The 16,199-nt window shown below is 41.0% G+C and overlaps 1 protein-coding gene across 1 annotated transcript; it reads left to right on the top strand.

The window, feature by feature from the left end:
- On the top strand, nucleotides 1–15,955 carry LOC119006497 (ectonucleoside triphosphate diphosphohydrolase 3-like). The gene is made up of 9 exons (XM_037075252.1): nucleotides 1–149; nucleotides 532–649; nucleotides 843–1,002; nucleotides 1,979–2,138; nucleotides 3,611–3,838; nucleotides 5,708–5,971; nucleotides 6,072–6,203; nucleotides 10,028–10,165; nucleotides 11,004–15,955. Exons 1-9 carry the CDS (start codon nucleotides 33–35, stop codon nucleotides 11,190–11,192), a joined length of 1,506 nt encoding a protein of 501 aa, XP_036931147.1. The 5' UTR covers nucleotides 1–32; the 3' UTR covers nucleotides 11,193–15,955.
- The last annotated feature ends 244 nt before the right edge of the window (nucleotides 15,956–16,199 follow it).

Here is a 16,199-nt window from a genome sequence, read left to right as displayed (position 1 = left end):
TGGCCTCCAAACAGGAAACGGACGGACGGCAAATGGGCTACAAGTGTCGCATAGCAGGGGTGTTGCTACTCCTCTTGACCAGTATTGCTGCCCTCATTGCTGTTGCTGTCATCCAGGACACCTGGAGGTTCAAGGAGTACAGCTTAGAGGTGAACACATACACATATGTGAACTTAGAGGGACTGTTATGTGGCTGTAGATCTTCTTCATTTTAACAAAGTAACGGTATAAAACAATTCTCAGAACACATCCATACAGAGAAAGAGAGACAGAGATGTGTACACAAACACATGTCTCAGCTCCGACACACACTCAGTTGCGAATGCGATGCTGGACGTTATCCAGATGTAAGGGTCAAAGCAGGAGGTTTCTCTCATCAGGCAGCTTACTAAAGGAGGGTCCTGAATGCCCATGTGTGAGTTTGTAATGGTGAGGGGACGGTGGTGGGGGTTGCAGCAGCCTCTCTGTGGTTACATTCAAATGGAAAATGTGACCCTGAAACATGTTTTTGTTTCTTCTTCTCCCCTTCAGTATGGCATAGTGATAGACTCGGGTTCGTCTCGATCCACCGTGTACCTGTACGAGTGGCCAGGAGAGAAGCAGAATGACACAGGAGTGGTAACGGAGATAAAGAACTGTAGAGTTGCTGGTGAGTCATTGTCTCTAAAACAACAGCAGCAGATTTTGGGGGTGTATGGGGTGTGATTAAGATAAAGATTTGAGTCATCCATCAACCTTTATTCAGCTGAGTTAAAAACCCTTACAAAAACATTAACAAAGGCATTTTACTTCATGTGGTTAGTACTTGCTGATATGATTTTATCTTGGCCTTGTGCCCACAGGTGCCGGTATCTCAGAGATGAAAGCTGACCCACAGAAAGATGCAGAGTCGTGGAAAGCATTCCAAGTCTGCATGGACAACATCATTAATGCCATTCCTGCTGCAAAACAGAATGCCACACCTCTCTACCTGGGAGCTACTGCTGGAATGAGACTGTTACAGTAAGAAAGCGTCAACGAAAAGTTAGTTTTGAGCTATTCTCTCACTATGGCTCAAAATGGAGAGGAGACAGGAAGGATCAGAGCAATACAACCTCATTCATGCACCACGTGGTTTTGAGCCATGAGGAAGCGCCAACAGTAAAAGCATGTTTAGACAGCAGGCTTGGGCCAAAGTCAGAAAGTGGAGCAGTGAAACTTGAAGTCCAAACATAGTGAGAAGTGTGGCCTACATGGCAGTCTGCGTTTCCTGCTCAAACCTCCAGGTACTACTTTTCACGGAGCTAAAATGTTGATGTTTTGAAGCACATGGGGGGAAGTTCCTGCAGTGGAAACGCAGCTAGATGCTAACTTAGCTTTACAGATCCTTTCATGCTATTAGTCCTAGAGATGATTTGATCCTTCACTCTGCTCTCAGGCTTTGTAGTCAGTTCTTACACTGGTTCAGTAGGACACTTCAATGTATAAAATAGATAACAGGTCCAGCACAGAGCAAATTTAAATAGCTTTAGTTTGATTTGTTTGACTTGCTTTCATTTCAGACAGTTCAAGTGTAAATACTCCATCTGCTAAGGATGATATTTAGCTATTGCTCTTCCTGTTGGACATTTAGCATTAAAGACTGGGAGTAAAGGGGAAACAACTGGCCTGGTATTGTTCAAAGGTAACATTACATCCTGAAGGTAACCACATATTTAAAATACTCAATACAATAAAGTAATTTTGTATGGCTCAGACAAATGAAATGTGTATAATCATGAACATCAAAGTTACTGGTCAGCCAGGATTTTTGTTACCGTTGAACAGAGCCAGGCTAAATGTTTCCTCTTGGATTTAGTCTTTATGTCAAGCTAATTGTCTCCTAGCTAACTCTATAGCTTAACGTGTAGTGTACAGACGTGAGAGACGTATCAATCTGCTCATCTAACTTTCCAAAAGAAAAGCTACACATTACTGCTGTTTTCTGTTTTGCTATAAGTGAGCAGGACGAGAAGAGGTCCAACGCCGTCATGGCAAGTCTCCGAAAATACCTAAGTTCTTTGCCGGTTAACTTCAAAGGCGCTTCCATCATCACTGGTCAAGAGGAAGGGCTGTATGGGTGGGTCACTGTCAACTACCTCATGGGAAACTTAATCGAGGTAAGACACATCTATATAGATCAAAGTGTACTTACCCTTTAAAGCTGGGGTTGGTAAAAGTGTAGTGTCCATCTGGAAAAGTCCTACTTCCTCCCATTAGGGTTCCCTTTAGAGCCACTCCACCAAAACACATAACTGTGCACTACCTGACTGCACTGCAGCTCTAACTGGCCAGCTGGGAGGTGTTTTACCACATCCCAAACTCCTTCTTTATTTACGCGCCACCACAAGATGTTGTTGAATGCATCATCATTTTGCATGGTGGAATTGAGAGTGTTCACCCTGGTCCTGCGGTGTAAGTGCAGAGTTTACATAATCCCATTGCACAAAAAAGCCTGATTTTAGCACATTAAAGTGGGATTTTGACTAGTACAAAAGGGGTATCTCGCGCTCACTTATACCGTATAAGTGTGCGGGAGAGGGAGGGGCTGTCACAAAACTCTCATTATTGAACAGGGGCTGTACCTAGGATCAGCAATTCACAGCTGCATGACCTTAACCACAAGTTCTCTTCAAGCTGGGGCAATGACCCCAGTTTCTGCCAGGTGTTGAGGAACTGTGCTAGACCAATGACTTTACATTAAATGTGACAATGTTATTATATGGTTTGGCCACTACAAATGTTGGCTTCAAAGTCTAGTGCTCTTCCTGGGGGCTTAGGTTAGACACAGTATTTTTGGTTGTCCAATGCCCTTTTGACATAGCAACAGAGTGCAGGACGGAGAACAATAAATACATTCTCAATTACATGCCAAACTGCTACAGTCATGTTAACAAAAGCATGATAGCCTTCACAGTTCTACCTCAGTCCAAAGGGACGTTGTATGCTTTGGGCTAACATTATCTGGTATAGGAGTGTGTGGCACGGCAGTGGCTCTATTATTGGACTTGTCTGTCCTGTGTGATACTCCGTTAGCAATTGAATAGTTTGTTACTGCTGCTGCTGTTGCTCATTTGTTCTTTGGGTCAGGGGCGGTGTGCTTAGTGCTACAGAGTTAGCAAACTGCTGTGGCTGTGTACTGTGATGACAGCAGCATGTTAGAAAACACCGAGCACTGTCATAATGAGTGTAAACAACGAACATGGCTACTGTAAGTACTCATTGCAGTTAGCATTGGGAAATGTTGCCTGGAAATTTCTGACGTTCTTGTGCCACAAGCTTGCTAATACTCTTATCAATACATCCGTCTAGCCCCGTGGAAGACTTGTGTAAGGGGTGTCCTGTTCAGTCTTTGCATACAGGCCGAATTAGACAGCTTGATGGGCTTGTTAGTCTTGTTAGTCCTGCAACAGCCACAGTTACTGCATATTTTTCCTGATTTCTTTCCTTTCAGCTGTCATGATGTTAAGAGGTTTACTAGTAATATAACAAAAAAAAATTCTAGAATAACCGACAAACCATTGCTTTGAATATGCTGTTAAACAAACAGGGCCTTCACATGGTAAACTAACCTTTCCCATTATAATGGCAGAAAAACATGTGGAACGCCTATATACGCCCAGATGGGGCAAAGACTGTTGGATCCATGGACCTCGGTGGAGCATCAACACAGATTGCCTTTGCAATTACGGATAATCTCACAGGCCCAGACTACATGTCTATCAAACTGTACGGTTATCCTTACAATGTGTACACACACAGTTTCCTCTGCTATGGCAACAGTGAGGTAGAGAAGAGGATTCTGGACAAAATAATCCAGGTACGCACCTTTTCCATCCGTTGCTAATCATGTCAAATATGTAAACTTCTTATGTCTAAATTTTCATTTGGTCGTGAACAATACTTAAAGTGTGACATTATTTATTTGCAGTACTTTGAGGTCATATGTGAAAATGTTTGAAAATGTCATTTTTTCACCAACCATTTTTCCCTTCTACATGTGTAAGTCATGATCCACATATAAGATTTAATGTGAAAATAGCAGATCAAATGTGAAAATATTGAATTTTCATGTGAAATTGTGAGATTTCACACAAGGATTAGATTAGTGCATGGAAGAAATTGTGTCTATCACTGAAGTTCAAATCTCTCAGGTATGATATGAGTGGTCATTATTTTGGAGTTTGCCCCATTTAACAGTCTACGTCTGTTTGATTTTTTGTTCATGTTTAAGTGCCTATGTGTCGGTCAAACAGCAGTGGGATTATTTGCTTTTAATTCAGGAACACTCATCATTTGCTTACATCATTTACTTTGACAAATGATAAATAGTTAGGCTTGGCACTGAAGGCTCCCATCCAGGAGCTCCCCAGATTTGACAAGCAGCATGCTAGGTCAATCTGGGGAGCACAATGCATACCCTAACCCTAACCCTAATGCATGGAGGCTGGGGTGGTGGTGGCAAGCTTGCCGGCAGCTGTGATATGCGTGCAGCAGTGTTGAAGGAGAGATCAGTGAATGACAGCTTGGGTTTAAATCGACTGCCTAATTTGGAAGAGTGAACGTGGTTGCTCGGAGACTGGTGCTGATCTGATCAGCTGGCTGTCAGCTGACAATAGCTGGGGCTTATGACTTCCGTTTCCTGCATGAATTTGCGCTGAGCTTCATATTCTACATAAATGTGCAGGTTAAACATCCATTAATGCCAAATTTAGAATTGATCTGTGACCACAGCTGTCCCAGACTTGCTAAAAGGCAAAGGAAGACAAGTCAGGAATGCATAATGTCATTAAAAATATTGATTGGATCGGGAATGCAGTCAAGCTAGTCAGTGAGAAATGCATAATTTCTGGCAGCTTATGGCACAAGTAATTGTAACTGTTGCTGGAGAAGCATGGCACTGTTATGCTGTGAGACTGTGTCATAGGTATACATTTTTTGGCTGGGTCTTAGTATGAAATGTTAACTAAAGTTAGCATTAACATGTGACTTTATTTTTCTTTTCACATGTTAAAATTTGAATTCATATGTGACAATAGCATACGATTTGTGAAAATGTTGAAACCTCATGTTAAATTGTGATTTCCACATGCGAAAAGACACATTTCACACAAGGGTTACAGTAGTGCACATGGAAATATTGTGTCTATCACTGGAGTTCAAACCTCTTTGGGGTGAGTTTGCCCCCTTGACAGTATAAGTTTCTGTCCAGTGCAAGCAGCAGTGGCATTATGTGCTTTTTCTGCATACATGTGCAGGTTAAACATCCATTAGTGCCAAGTTAAGCAAGTTAATTGCTAACAGGCAAATGGAGCGAAGTCCGGAATGCATTATGTTGTAAAGAGTATTGATCAGATCAAGAATGCTGTCAAGCTAGTCTGTGAGAAATGCACCATTTCTGGCAGCTTATAGCAAAATTGTTAATATTTTTTTCTGGAGAAGCATGCATGTGATGGCTGTGAGACTGTGTCATGGGTATACATTTTTTGGCTGGGTTTTAGTATAAAATGTTAACTAAAGTTAGCATTAACATCAGGATCTGTATTTAGTTCAAATAAATGTCATGATTTATGTAAAGATGGTGTCTGTCAGTGGGACTGTCCAAACTCTCCCCTCTCATCTCATCCCCCCATGTGTTTTCCTGTCCCATCCTTCATTTGACATTTTCTTCCTCCTTGTAATGTTCCAGGAATCATCAAACCCAGCCTACATTATTAACCCCTGCTTCCCTGAAGGTTATAACACAACCATAAAAGCCTCAACCGTTTACAACACAGAATGCACAAAGAAACCGAGAGGCTACAACCCAGATCAGGAATACTTCATGGTTGGAGTCGCTGACTCAGACAGGTGTTTAAGCATGGTCAAGTCCATATTTGATTTCGAGACTTGCTCCTCATCTCAGTGTTCCTTCAATGGCGTTGAGCAGCCACCTGTCACTGGAGATTTTATGGTAACATGCATTCCAAATTAAAAGGCATACATGAATATGTTTCTGTTCATTAAATATACAGTATGTTTCTGATATGATATGTTTCTACTGTTCCTTCCAGGCATATGCAGGATTCTTCTACACTGCTAGGGCGCTGCTGAAAAATGGCACAGAAGATTTCAATCACTTCAATTTAGATTTTGATAAATTCAATGCCTCGGTCAAGCAATTCTGCAACTCACACTGGAAAGTGGTAAGTTCTTCGAGTTGCTATACAGCTACCGTAATAAGAGGAGGAGAAGAGGTGGAACAAGAGGGTGAGAAGAAAAGAAAGAGAATATATAAGCAAAAATCTAGAGCAAAGTTGGAAACGAAGAATGAAGCATGCTCACTCAAGGAAGTGGTAAGGCAAACTCTGCCATTATTGCACACTGGCAAACCACATTCTACAATAATTGTACTTATCAATGATGCAGCTTGAGGATCACTGTGTGTTGATTTGGTGTTGGTTAAAACCTGATGTCAAAACTAGTTAAAGTTCACCTGTACTTAAAAAGTATTTCTGCCATGCCAGAGGGGAAATTTCTCCTGTGCATCAAGGTCCATAATAGCTGCATCATATCTAAATTTCCATCCGTATAGATGTTTTATCTGATCTTATCTAAATGAAGTTATTATAACTAAGGTCCAGGAACTGGACCATGCCACTCCACCCCACTGATCTGCCACCCAGGTATGTCCAACTAAACCACCCGTGTCTCATAAACCTAACCACCTGTGCCTTATTAACTCAACCACCGACATCGCCCCATCGCTCCTTCAATCTCAATAGGCAAACCTAATCACTTCTCTCGCATTCGTCTCAAGTTTGACTGCACTAAGACTAGCATTTTGAAACTAAAATAAAGTACCAAATCAGCTTCCCAATGGACCAAGAGCTGTTCCTCAATCCTTTCCACATCAATCTCTTTGACGATCATTCTGTCATCTCCAAATCACCCCTGTCTGTGATCACCTCTACTCTGGCATGGCCAGCCAGGCAGCCACGATGCCTGCTCTCCGCTGTCTATGACCTCCAGCAGCACCTCATTCACTACTCTCCAGCCAGACACCACCAACGCCACTTCACCCATGCAGAGGTCGCAGTCCTCTAAACTGTATACAAGGTAATAGCCAGTCTCCCAGACACCGCACCCAACACAGTGGACATGCTACTCCACAGAGAATTAAAGGATGGCTTCAAGATCAGCCCATTATCCAGCCCCCCCCTTCCCCATCTACTGTTTCAGTCCCACTGGCATCCCCACATGAAAATACTCTGGCAAAAAGAGGCCCATCATAGACCTCTCGTCCCCCCACAGCACCACCACTCTAAGCATCAACAGCCTCATCCCCAGCCCAGATTTTTCCAGGCATCATACCACCATCACCCACATCATCAACCTCATCCATCTCACCGCCCATGGTGCTTGACATCACCAGTGCTTTCTGGGTCCTGCCCATCTGCCCAGATCTCAGGAGGTTCCTCAGACTGTCCTGGAGAGGCCGCTTCTATGTTACAGTAATCCGTCTCACCTTTGTATGCAAAAGATGCCCAAAATATTCTATTCTCTTTCTGAAGCCCTTTATACTCCGCAAACAACCACAACCTGCCTTATGTCATCCACTCTCAACCTTCAAATCAACCTCCCACCAACTTGGCGCTCCCCTGTCAGCAGATAAAACAACATGACTCGGCATGCCCCTTAAATTCCTCGGCATCACCCTTGAGTCACTCACCTTCAAAAAGTGCCCTGCTAACTGAGTGGCTACTACGTACCACCTTGTTCATCTCCATCTACCTCATACTTACTGCTACACAAAGCGCCAGCTTCTCTCCCTGCTCGGACACCTCATATACACAATATGCATTATCCCCCAGGGTCGATCCTTCGTCTCCCACCTGCTATCCCTGTCTTCTGCCATCCATCCATCACACTCTGCAAAAAAAACAGCAAAATGGAGCTGAAAATGTGGCACGCGTTTCTGTCTTCAACAGTGTTTCTTTACGACAACCCAGTCACCCAACCAGAGGACATCCATCTGTACACAGATGCCACACCCTCAAGAGGTTTTGGAGACTACTACAGAAGTAGATGGTTTGCCTCTGTTTGGCCTACAGAACTGACTCACTCCTCACTCTCCCCTTCCTCTGCCCTCTGTGAACTACAGTATATCCTGCCCTAATCGTCGCATTTCCTTGGGGGGTACAAATGGTCCAGAAAAGTAATCCTTATTCACTCAGACAAGCTCACTACCATCGACATCATCAACAAAGACTGATCACAATCACTGGACATCATTAATTCTTCCGATGCCTTACCTTAGTCTCAGCCCAGCACCACCTCGTAATCCGTGCACCTCTCATTCCCGGCCACCAAAACTGCATCGCTGACTGTCGCTCTCGGTTCTCATTCCAGAAATTAAAACCCTGGCAGCAGATGCGGACCCTCACCCAACACCAGTCCCACCATTTTCAGACACCGTCTACATCTAAACCTCCAGCTCCCCCACTTAGTTGCTTCATCTCAGCAAACCATACTGAACAGCTGTCAACTAAAACCCAATCATTGTACTATACCAGATAGTGCTGTTTCAAGTCACTCCATGCCCTTCACAACCTCCCTTTCCCCTCCTTCGACATCATTACAATAACAAGCTTCATCACATACACCCATAAGGTTCTTAAAATCAGAACATCCATCCAAGTGTATCTCAGCAGCATCAGCTTCTTCGCCAAACTGCTCTCCAGAGCTCCAGCCCCTTCCATTTCTCATCCCCACGTCACCATGCTGATAAAGGCCCACGTTAAGCAGAAACTCAGCTTCCCAAAATGCTTACCCTTAACCACAAACCTTTCATTCATCTGCTCGACCCTTGAATCAGTGTTCCTCCTGGCATTCTTCTGCTTCCGATGATGACCGGAATTCACTTCTACCACATCTACTCAGAACCCCTCTCAACACACAACTCTCTCAGACATCTCCATCCACTCCCAAGACACCCTCCGGTTTAACCTCAAACAGAGTAAGGCCAACCAGTTCGGCCTCTCTCATCCCTTTTTCCTCTTTTGATTAAACACACTATCAAAGTCTACAGCAACAGGTCCTACCAAGCTTACAGCAGCTACATCCAACAGCCACCTCAGCAATATTTATTGAGGCCATTCCCGCCTAGCCCAGTACTACCTTTGGGGGATGATGACCAAGATGTGTGCCCATCGGGATGTACCCCACTCTGACCCTCAACCTCATCCAACAACCTTGACACACTTTCCTTCATCCACCAACTTCGACCATTTCCCCTCATCCGACAACCCAGACCCCTTTTCCCTATCCTTTCCAAAATCTTCAGCTAATTAAAAAAAGAAAAACACCTTAACATTAAACTATGGCGGGGTCTCGTGAAGTCAAATTAAGTTATTATAACTAAAGTTCAGGAACTGGAGCATGGCACTCCATCTCGCGGTCCTGCCACCCAGGCCCATCCAATTAAACCATCTCTGTCTTATCAACCTGACCACCTGTGCCTCATTAACTCCATCATGTCGCCCCCGATGTGGAGGACTTTTGCACTTGTGGGGTAACAGAGACGTGCTCAGTGGAATTATTGCGTTAGAATGAGCCTTTTATATCTAGAGAGAGAGAGAGAGAGAAAGAGAGAGAGAGCCGGTGCTCTTGCGCTGCCATGTTTCTAAAGCTGCCCAGATAGTACAAAGCAAACACCAGCATTAGAAAGGGCCTCTTGCATTTTCAGTTGCCACCATGGAGAAGGAGGGGTGAGTTGAGGGGTATTATGTTGGTAAATATCTCCAACCTCAACTTAACTGTTAGTAATCAGTCTAGATCACACATTGTTTTGTCTCTGTCTTGTCATGGACTCAATATTAGGGTCCTAATAACCTATATATAGGATATTTAATCTGAATTTTGACCATAACCATAACATAACATGATATTTTGTTATAAGAATAAGCATTTGTATCAATACTCTTCTAATCACAGACTGTACTCTGACCTCTGTTTCTCTTTCTTTCAGCTTAAAGAAGAAAAGACATGGATCTCTGATAAATATCTTAAGCGTTACTGCTATTCGGGTCACTACATGTTCAGTTTGCTGGCAGATGGATACAAGTTCGACAAAGTTACCTTTAAAAACATCAACTTCGCAAAACAGGTTGGTTGAACAAAAAAGTACTTGCTCAAACTAATGTCTTCTGCTTTTCAACACAGAGCTATGACGCCAATAAATATCCACTCTATTATTTCTGTGTTCATAAAAAATCTCAAAAAATAATATATGCATCATACATTTTAGGGTTATAATAATATTATATATAAAACCATCAGAAAATGGCCAGGCTAGTCCCTAGTGTTCAGATGTTTAGCAGCATTTTAACATAAGACAAATGTGAATTAGGCCACCCATTGTGACCCGTAAGGAAAGGATGGCTGAAATACTGATCAGGCAGCTCAAAAAATTGAGGCCAGAGTGAAAGGCAGGCAATGTATTGCTCCAGGAAGCCCTGAGGACATGGAGCCTCTCTCACAAAGGAACTCCCTCAACAGAAGGGGATTCCTCAACTGCAACACTCCGTCTATCACTCATGAGTCATAACAAAATATAGCAGCTATTAAAAAGTGGCACATTACAGCCACAGTTTCCAAATTACATGGCGGTTAGCCTTTAGACTTTGCAAGTAGGTCCTCTACTGCTGGCGACACTCCCTGACCAACAAGGGAGTTAGTGTTCTGGGTGAGCTGGTCAGTGCCTTTGAGGTGTCTGGGAGTCTGGTGGCAAGTTTTTTTTCACAGGGATGATCTCTGGGTGTTATGACTTATTTTTTGCCCTTGAGCTGTAATTTTCATGACAGGGCTGTTTAATGTCCATAACTTCTCCAGACATGCAAAGTGACGATAAGCTAACGGGAAGCATATGTTATTGACAATATATTGTGTATGGCATACCAATTCACAGTTACATCATCTCTTGTCTTGTCTCATCTTATCTGTAGGTAAAGTCAACCAGCATAGGTTGGAGTTTGGGCTACATGCTGAACATGTCCAATATGATCCCATCTGAAGTGAAAGAAATCCTCCCCATGACAAACCCTGTCTTTGCCGGCCTTATCTTTTTATTTTCAGCACTAACCATCGTGACTGTTGTCATAGTTTTTATCTTCCTCATTCGTTCCTGCTTCTGAGAGTTAAACTCTCAGAAAAATAAGGGGAAATTATCTGCCACTGTAAACCTATGGTGCTGTTGTAATCCTGTAAGTAGTGTGACAGTAGCATGTGCAAAGATACAAATGAAAATGTTTTTTTAATTATTTTTATTTTCAGCCTTAGCCATTTCAATCCATATAGTTTTTTAAAAACTGAAGAAAGAGCCTCACAGTGAGTCCTGTGTATCCTGCTCGCTTCACATGAGAGACGAGTTTTCTTGAGACAGTAAAAACACTTCAAAAAAGGTAGCACTGTGGTAATAATTTGGTAATAATTAGGTAATATTTGGATAACACCATGTAATTACCAAAGTATTGACCAGACAGTAACTTGCTATGAACAACTAGTATATATGGGTATGAATATTGGACTGAAATTTATGTAAGAGGGCAATAAGGGGCCAACAACAAAGGATAATAAGGGCGAAACACATTAAAAGATGGTAATAAGGTAAAACCATTTAGTAACTGTAATATTATGGTAACAACATGGTAACCTGATGGAGCAATTAGTGTAATATTTGTATTTAAAATGATAATATAGTGGCATTAGTATTAGTAATAGCCTGATAATAATGAGGTAATATAGACTGATGTTTTCACTATCTATAAAGCTATAGGTTTAACACCTTAAAAATCATTCTTGGAATTCAAAATTGGCAATCACCATATTATAATGCTGTAAATTATCCTCCCATATGTTCCATACACCCCCTTCTGTTTCAGGGCAATACTGAACAAATGATCTGTTTAATATTGTGACTTGTTACCTGGGAACACTGGTGGTGGTTTCTATGTAATAACCAGAAATCAGGGCTGCAAAATGCTAAACTACCAGTTTCTACTACAGTCATTTTCTAAAATTGAAAACCAATGGCCAGAGAAACATACATGGCAATTATACATTTAATTTTTAACACCTGGGGAATTAGTAATACACAATTATCTGTTTTGGGCCCTTTATTACCCCATTACATAAATTTCATCCAATATAACTCAGATGTACCCAATCTTGATACCAAGCTAATATCTGCTTATTACTTTAGTAATAATAAGGTAATACTCATGTAACACCATGTAATTACCACACTATAGCCATGTTATTACCATGCTGTAATGCACTATGCTAAAAAGTATTAAAACATTTATTTGTTCCTCAGGGATACTCACAAAGATTTGAGTGGGTTAGTTTTTCACACTCCAATAAATTAAAATATTGTTGTTTAACAGGTGAAAATTAGACACAGTTGTTTACATGCACCTCACATAATTTAGGGCTGCATTTAGTACCAGCTGTAGATGGGCAACTGCTGTGTTGTTTAGACAGGTGAATAATGAGTTACAGTGATCTAGAGGGGAGAAAATGGGGAGTTGTTGAACTATGTGTCATGGTAGCACTGGTTTGACCGTGGCAATATTTCTGATTTCTAAATAAGTTTTAAGACTGTTAATTTGTTGATTGAAGTTGAGATGGCAGTTGAAAACAGTGCTTAGGTTTCTAGCTGCCTGTTTTGTGTTTGTTAGCAGTCCAATGTGAGGGTATTAGAAATAGGATTTGGGCAAACTACCAGTACTTTTGTCTGTGTTTAGCTGTAGGAAGTTGGAAAACATCCAGTCTTTAATGGCAGTAAGGCAGCAGTCCAAAAAGTCCAGGTTATTGTGGTTTTCAGGATTGAACGAATCCTCTAAGTACTATGCTTGATCACCATTCTGTTATGGTGATGCAAAATATTAAAACAAAGCACAAAAAAAATAAAAAAAAATAGAAAAATACAAATTTAAGGAGTAAAATGGCCAACAACATGGATAAATACACCAGACAAAAAGTCAGTGCTCGTTAAACATCTGTCACTCTAAGTGAGGCTGTTTCGGTACTGTAAACCAGATTGGAATTTGCCAAATATATTGTTTCCTAACATTATTTCTAAGAGTTGCTTACAAACCACTTTTTCGACAGTTTTTGAGTGTAAAGGCAGCTTAGATATGGGACAGTAGTTATGCTGGAGTCTTGGGTCTAGGTCCAGGCTTGTTCTAAATAGTCTGGAACAGAGCCATATAAACGCGATTTACCATGTTGAGAAACCAGGAGGCGATCACTCTAAAACCTCTTTGAATAGGGCAGAAGGAAGACTGTCAAGTTTGCAGCCACTGATATTAATACTGCATACAATGTCAGCCAAATCCTTAAGGGTTATGGGTGTGAGCTTACACACTTATACACTAGTAACTAAGAGGGTCTGTTGTTCTTTACCAGTGAATTAAATACAGATAATAATTCCCTCACTTGTATTTTGTGAACTGAGTTTCATGTTTTTCAGCCTACATTCAGGTCTTCTACATTCTCTTTTTAGATTTGTAATATTTTCATGTATCCAGGGTCTTTGGTTGAAGATGTGACATGGCTTCGCTTTTATGGTTGCTATTTGGTCATAGGTTATTAAGCACATAGTATTGAACTAATTAACCATGTAATTTGCATTGCTGCACTGGGAAATGCAACAATGAGCAGTGAAAGCAGCAGCTAAGTCTGCAGAGTTTTTATTTAAAGCGTGTGTGAACCATTTTATGGTCCGAACTCATTTCTAAACCCAAAGTAAAAGCTAAATCAGGAGTGTGGCACCGTTCGAGTGTCAGAGATGATACATTCTGCTTCATATTAAAAGATTCACATGTAGTTAAAAATTCAGATGCACAAGAGTTATTTTGGACGTTGACATGGATATTAAAATCATCAGCCAGTAAAAAATGTGATCATAACTGAGAACAACAGAAGAGATAAAATCAGAGAATTGTGATAGAAAAACTCCTTTTTGTGTTAGGAGGGCAATAGACGATAATACAGCACACAGGGATATCAAGAGTATATTTGAACATCATTACTTCAAAGTTGGGGTTGTTTGTCCACTGAGACTAGGGTACAGTTCAGATTTATCTCCAACTACTTCATTAAGGTTTTTCCCCCTTGTATTAAATTTGCATGTTTATATGGGATCGCACTAAATGGATCTGCTTTACTTAAGGTTTTGGGTTGTGTGTGTGTGTTTTTTTTTTTAATAAAAGCATCACAGAACACTTGATTATACTCTCATTTCTGACACGAAACAGCGTGAACAAAAACGTATGTGTGTGTGTGTGTGTCTTTGAGGCGGTATAAACATGATACTCATTTTCCTTAACACTGTTGTCTTTGCACTGGAGAGAATTGAACATGGTTCTCATGTAATGCTGTTGGTCCTGTTTTGACAACAGTTTTCTCTATGTTGATTGTATAATAAACTTTCCTACTACTACCTTGTGTTGCTGTTATATAAGATTGAAGCTTCTGTGCTACATCTTACACCTCTATCATACTGTGTACTTCATCACCCTCTAGTGGTGCCATGTCGCTGGTGCAGAACACACGAGAACAGTGTTGACTGTTTGAAATGTTTTGTTTGTTTTTTTTTATTGAAAGATTTGTCTAAAAAGAAAACAAAAAGAAAAAAGAGACATTTGAAACTACAGCAATATCCACTGGTTCTACAGACACTCTCAGAATCACAATTTTTGAAAGACATGGGAGGCAATGTGACCAAGCAAATAAAAAAATAGCATCATCAAAGTTATTTCTGTTGCATCTTCTTTTACACACCTGTACAAAAAAATGATCTCATAAATATTACTTTTTGTTTCTCGCTTTCTCTACTTTCTCCCTTCTCTCAATAATTTATGTTACCATAGAGGTTTGTATCTGCTTGATTTTGGTTGAACCGTTCTTTGTTCTATGTGTCTGTCTGTTCCTCCGTCAGCTTCCTTTCATTGGTGGAGGGTCAGGTAGGTGGGGCTTTGAGGGTGTGACCTCAGAGCAGCTATCAGCCAGGCGAAAGTCCATTTATTATTTTCTCTGTTGGCGTTTGTTCCATTTAACTCTATACAAACAATGCAGATGCTTATTTCCATGTTTTGGGATGCTTTCAGCTTCATGGATGACACAACTAACTGTCTTCATCTGAACTCAAAATGGCCAATTTCTGTCATTCTGGAGGTGTACCTCTTCCACGCCCACCCAACACAAGACAACCTCAATCCTCGATAATGTAAAGTTATTTAGCAGCTCACACATCAAAAGACAAAAAGAAAAGGCAACACAAAAAGAGAAGGAAAAACAAAATATCTCTCGTTTTTAGAATATACATGAGCTGAAATGATTTTGTTCAACAGAAAAATGCCCGTTCCTCCAACAGAGGTCATCGTCTCGCTCACATTTTAAATGGCTTGTTTGGCAAGACAGCGGCGTGAAACAGTTTGTTTTTTTTGTTGCTGTTGTTTCTTAGTTTGGAATTAAACCTAGAGCTATTTGGATAGGACTTACAGCCTCTCAGTGTCTACGTCTAGGATTTGAGATTGGTCAATGCAGTCTGAAGACATGGTTGTTTGGTGTCTACACAGGTTTTCAAAAGTGCACACACCAATATTCCACAGGATTCTATGCATTTTCAGCCTCTTTACCACTAAAGTATAAAAACCTGTTGTCAATAACATACCTACCTCCTCCACTTCCCACAGGTCAGTCTGGTCTCTCAACTGATGTTACGAATCATCACCACTTTCGGTCACGTGACAAACATTCCGTTTGAGGCAGCTGTGTTAAAGACCTACTGCATGTTTCTCAGTCACTGGTAAAAATCATCGCACACACCAACAGCATGACAAGCAAGAAAAAAAAATCTCAGTTTCAGAGATGAAAAAAAAAAAAAAACAAATATAAAGAAAAAGCAACACAAGGAAGATCTCGTCACTACCTAGTTTCTTCATCTTTGGTATAAAATATGCCACCTGTAGGCTGCTTTTGTTCAACAGTTAAGAAAGACTCAAGAAACTGTCAACAGTTTTACTAAAACTATTGCTTTTTGCACATTTAAAAATCCTAGCATTTTCTTCTGCTTTACGTCAAAGTCAGAAATGATCCTTTTTTTTCAACTTTTTTTTTTTTTTTGCTGTGAGACA

The sequence above is a fragment of the Acanthopagrus latus genome, chromosome 17 (genome assembly GCF_904848185.1).
Source record: "Acanthopagrus latus isolate v.2019 chromosome 17, fAcaLat1.1, whole genome shotgun sequence".
NCBI lineage: Eukaryota > Metazoa > Chordata > Actinopteri > Spariformes > Sparidae > Acanthopagrus > Acanthopagrus latus.
The sequence above is the reverse complement of the archived record's forward strand: the minus strand, read 5'-3'. Positions and strand labels throughout refer to the sequence as shown.

Coding starts and splice junctions, on each gene's coding strand:
- LOC119006497 (XM_037075252.1), top strand. CDS start 33: ATGGGCTACAAGTGTCGCATAGCAGGGGTGTTGCTACTCCTCTTGACC. Junction 3,839..5,707: donor TTCTGGACAAAATAATCCAG/GTACGCACCTTT, acceptor GTAATGTTCCAG/GAATCATCAAACCCAGCCTA. Junction 6,204..10,027: donor GCAACTCACACTGGAAAGTG/GTAAGTTCTTCG, acceptor TCTTTCTTTCAG/CTTAAAGAAGAAAAGACATG.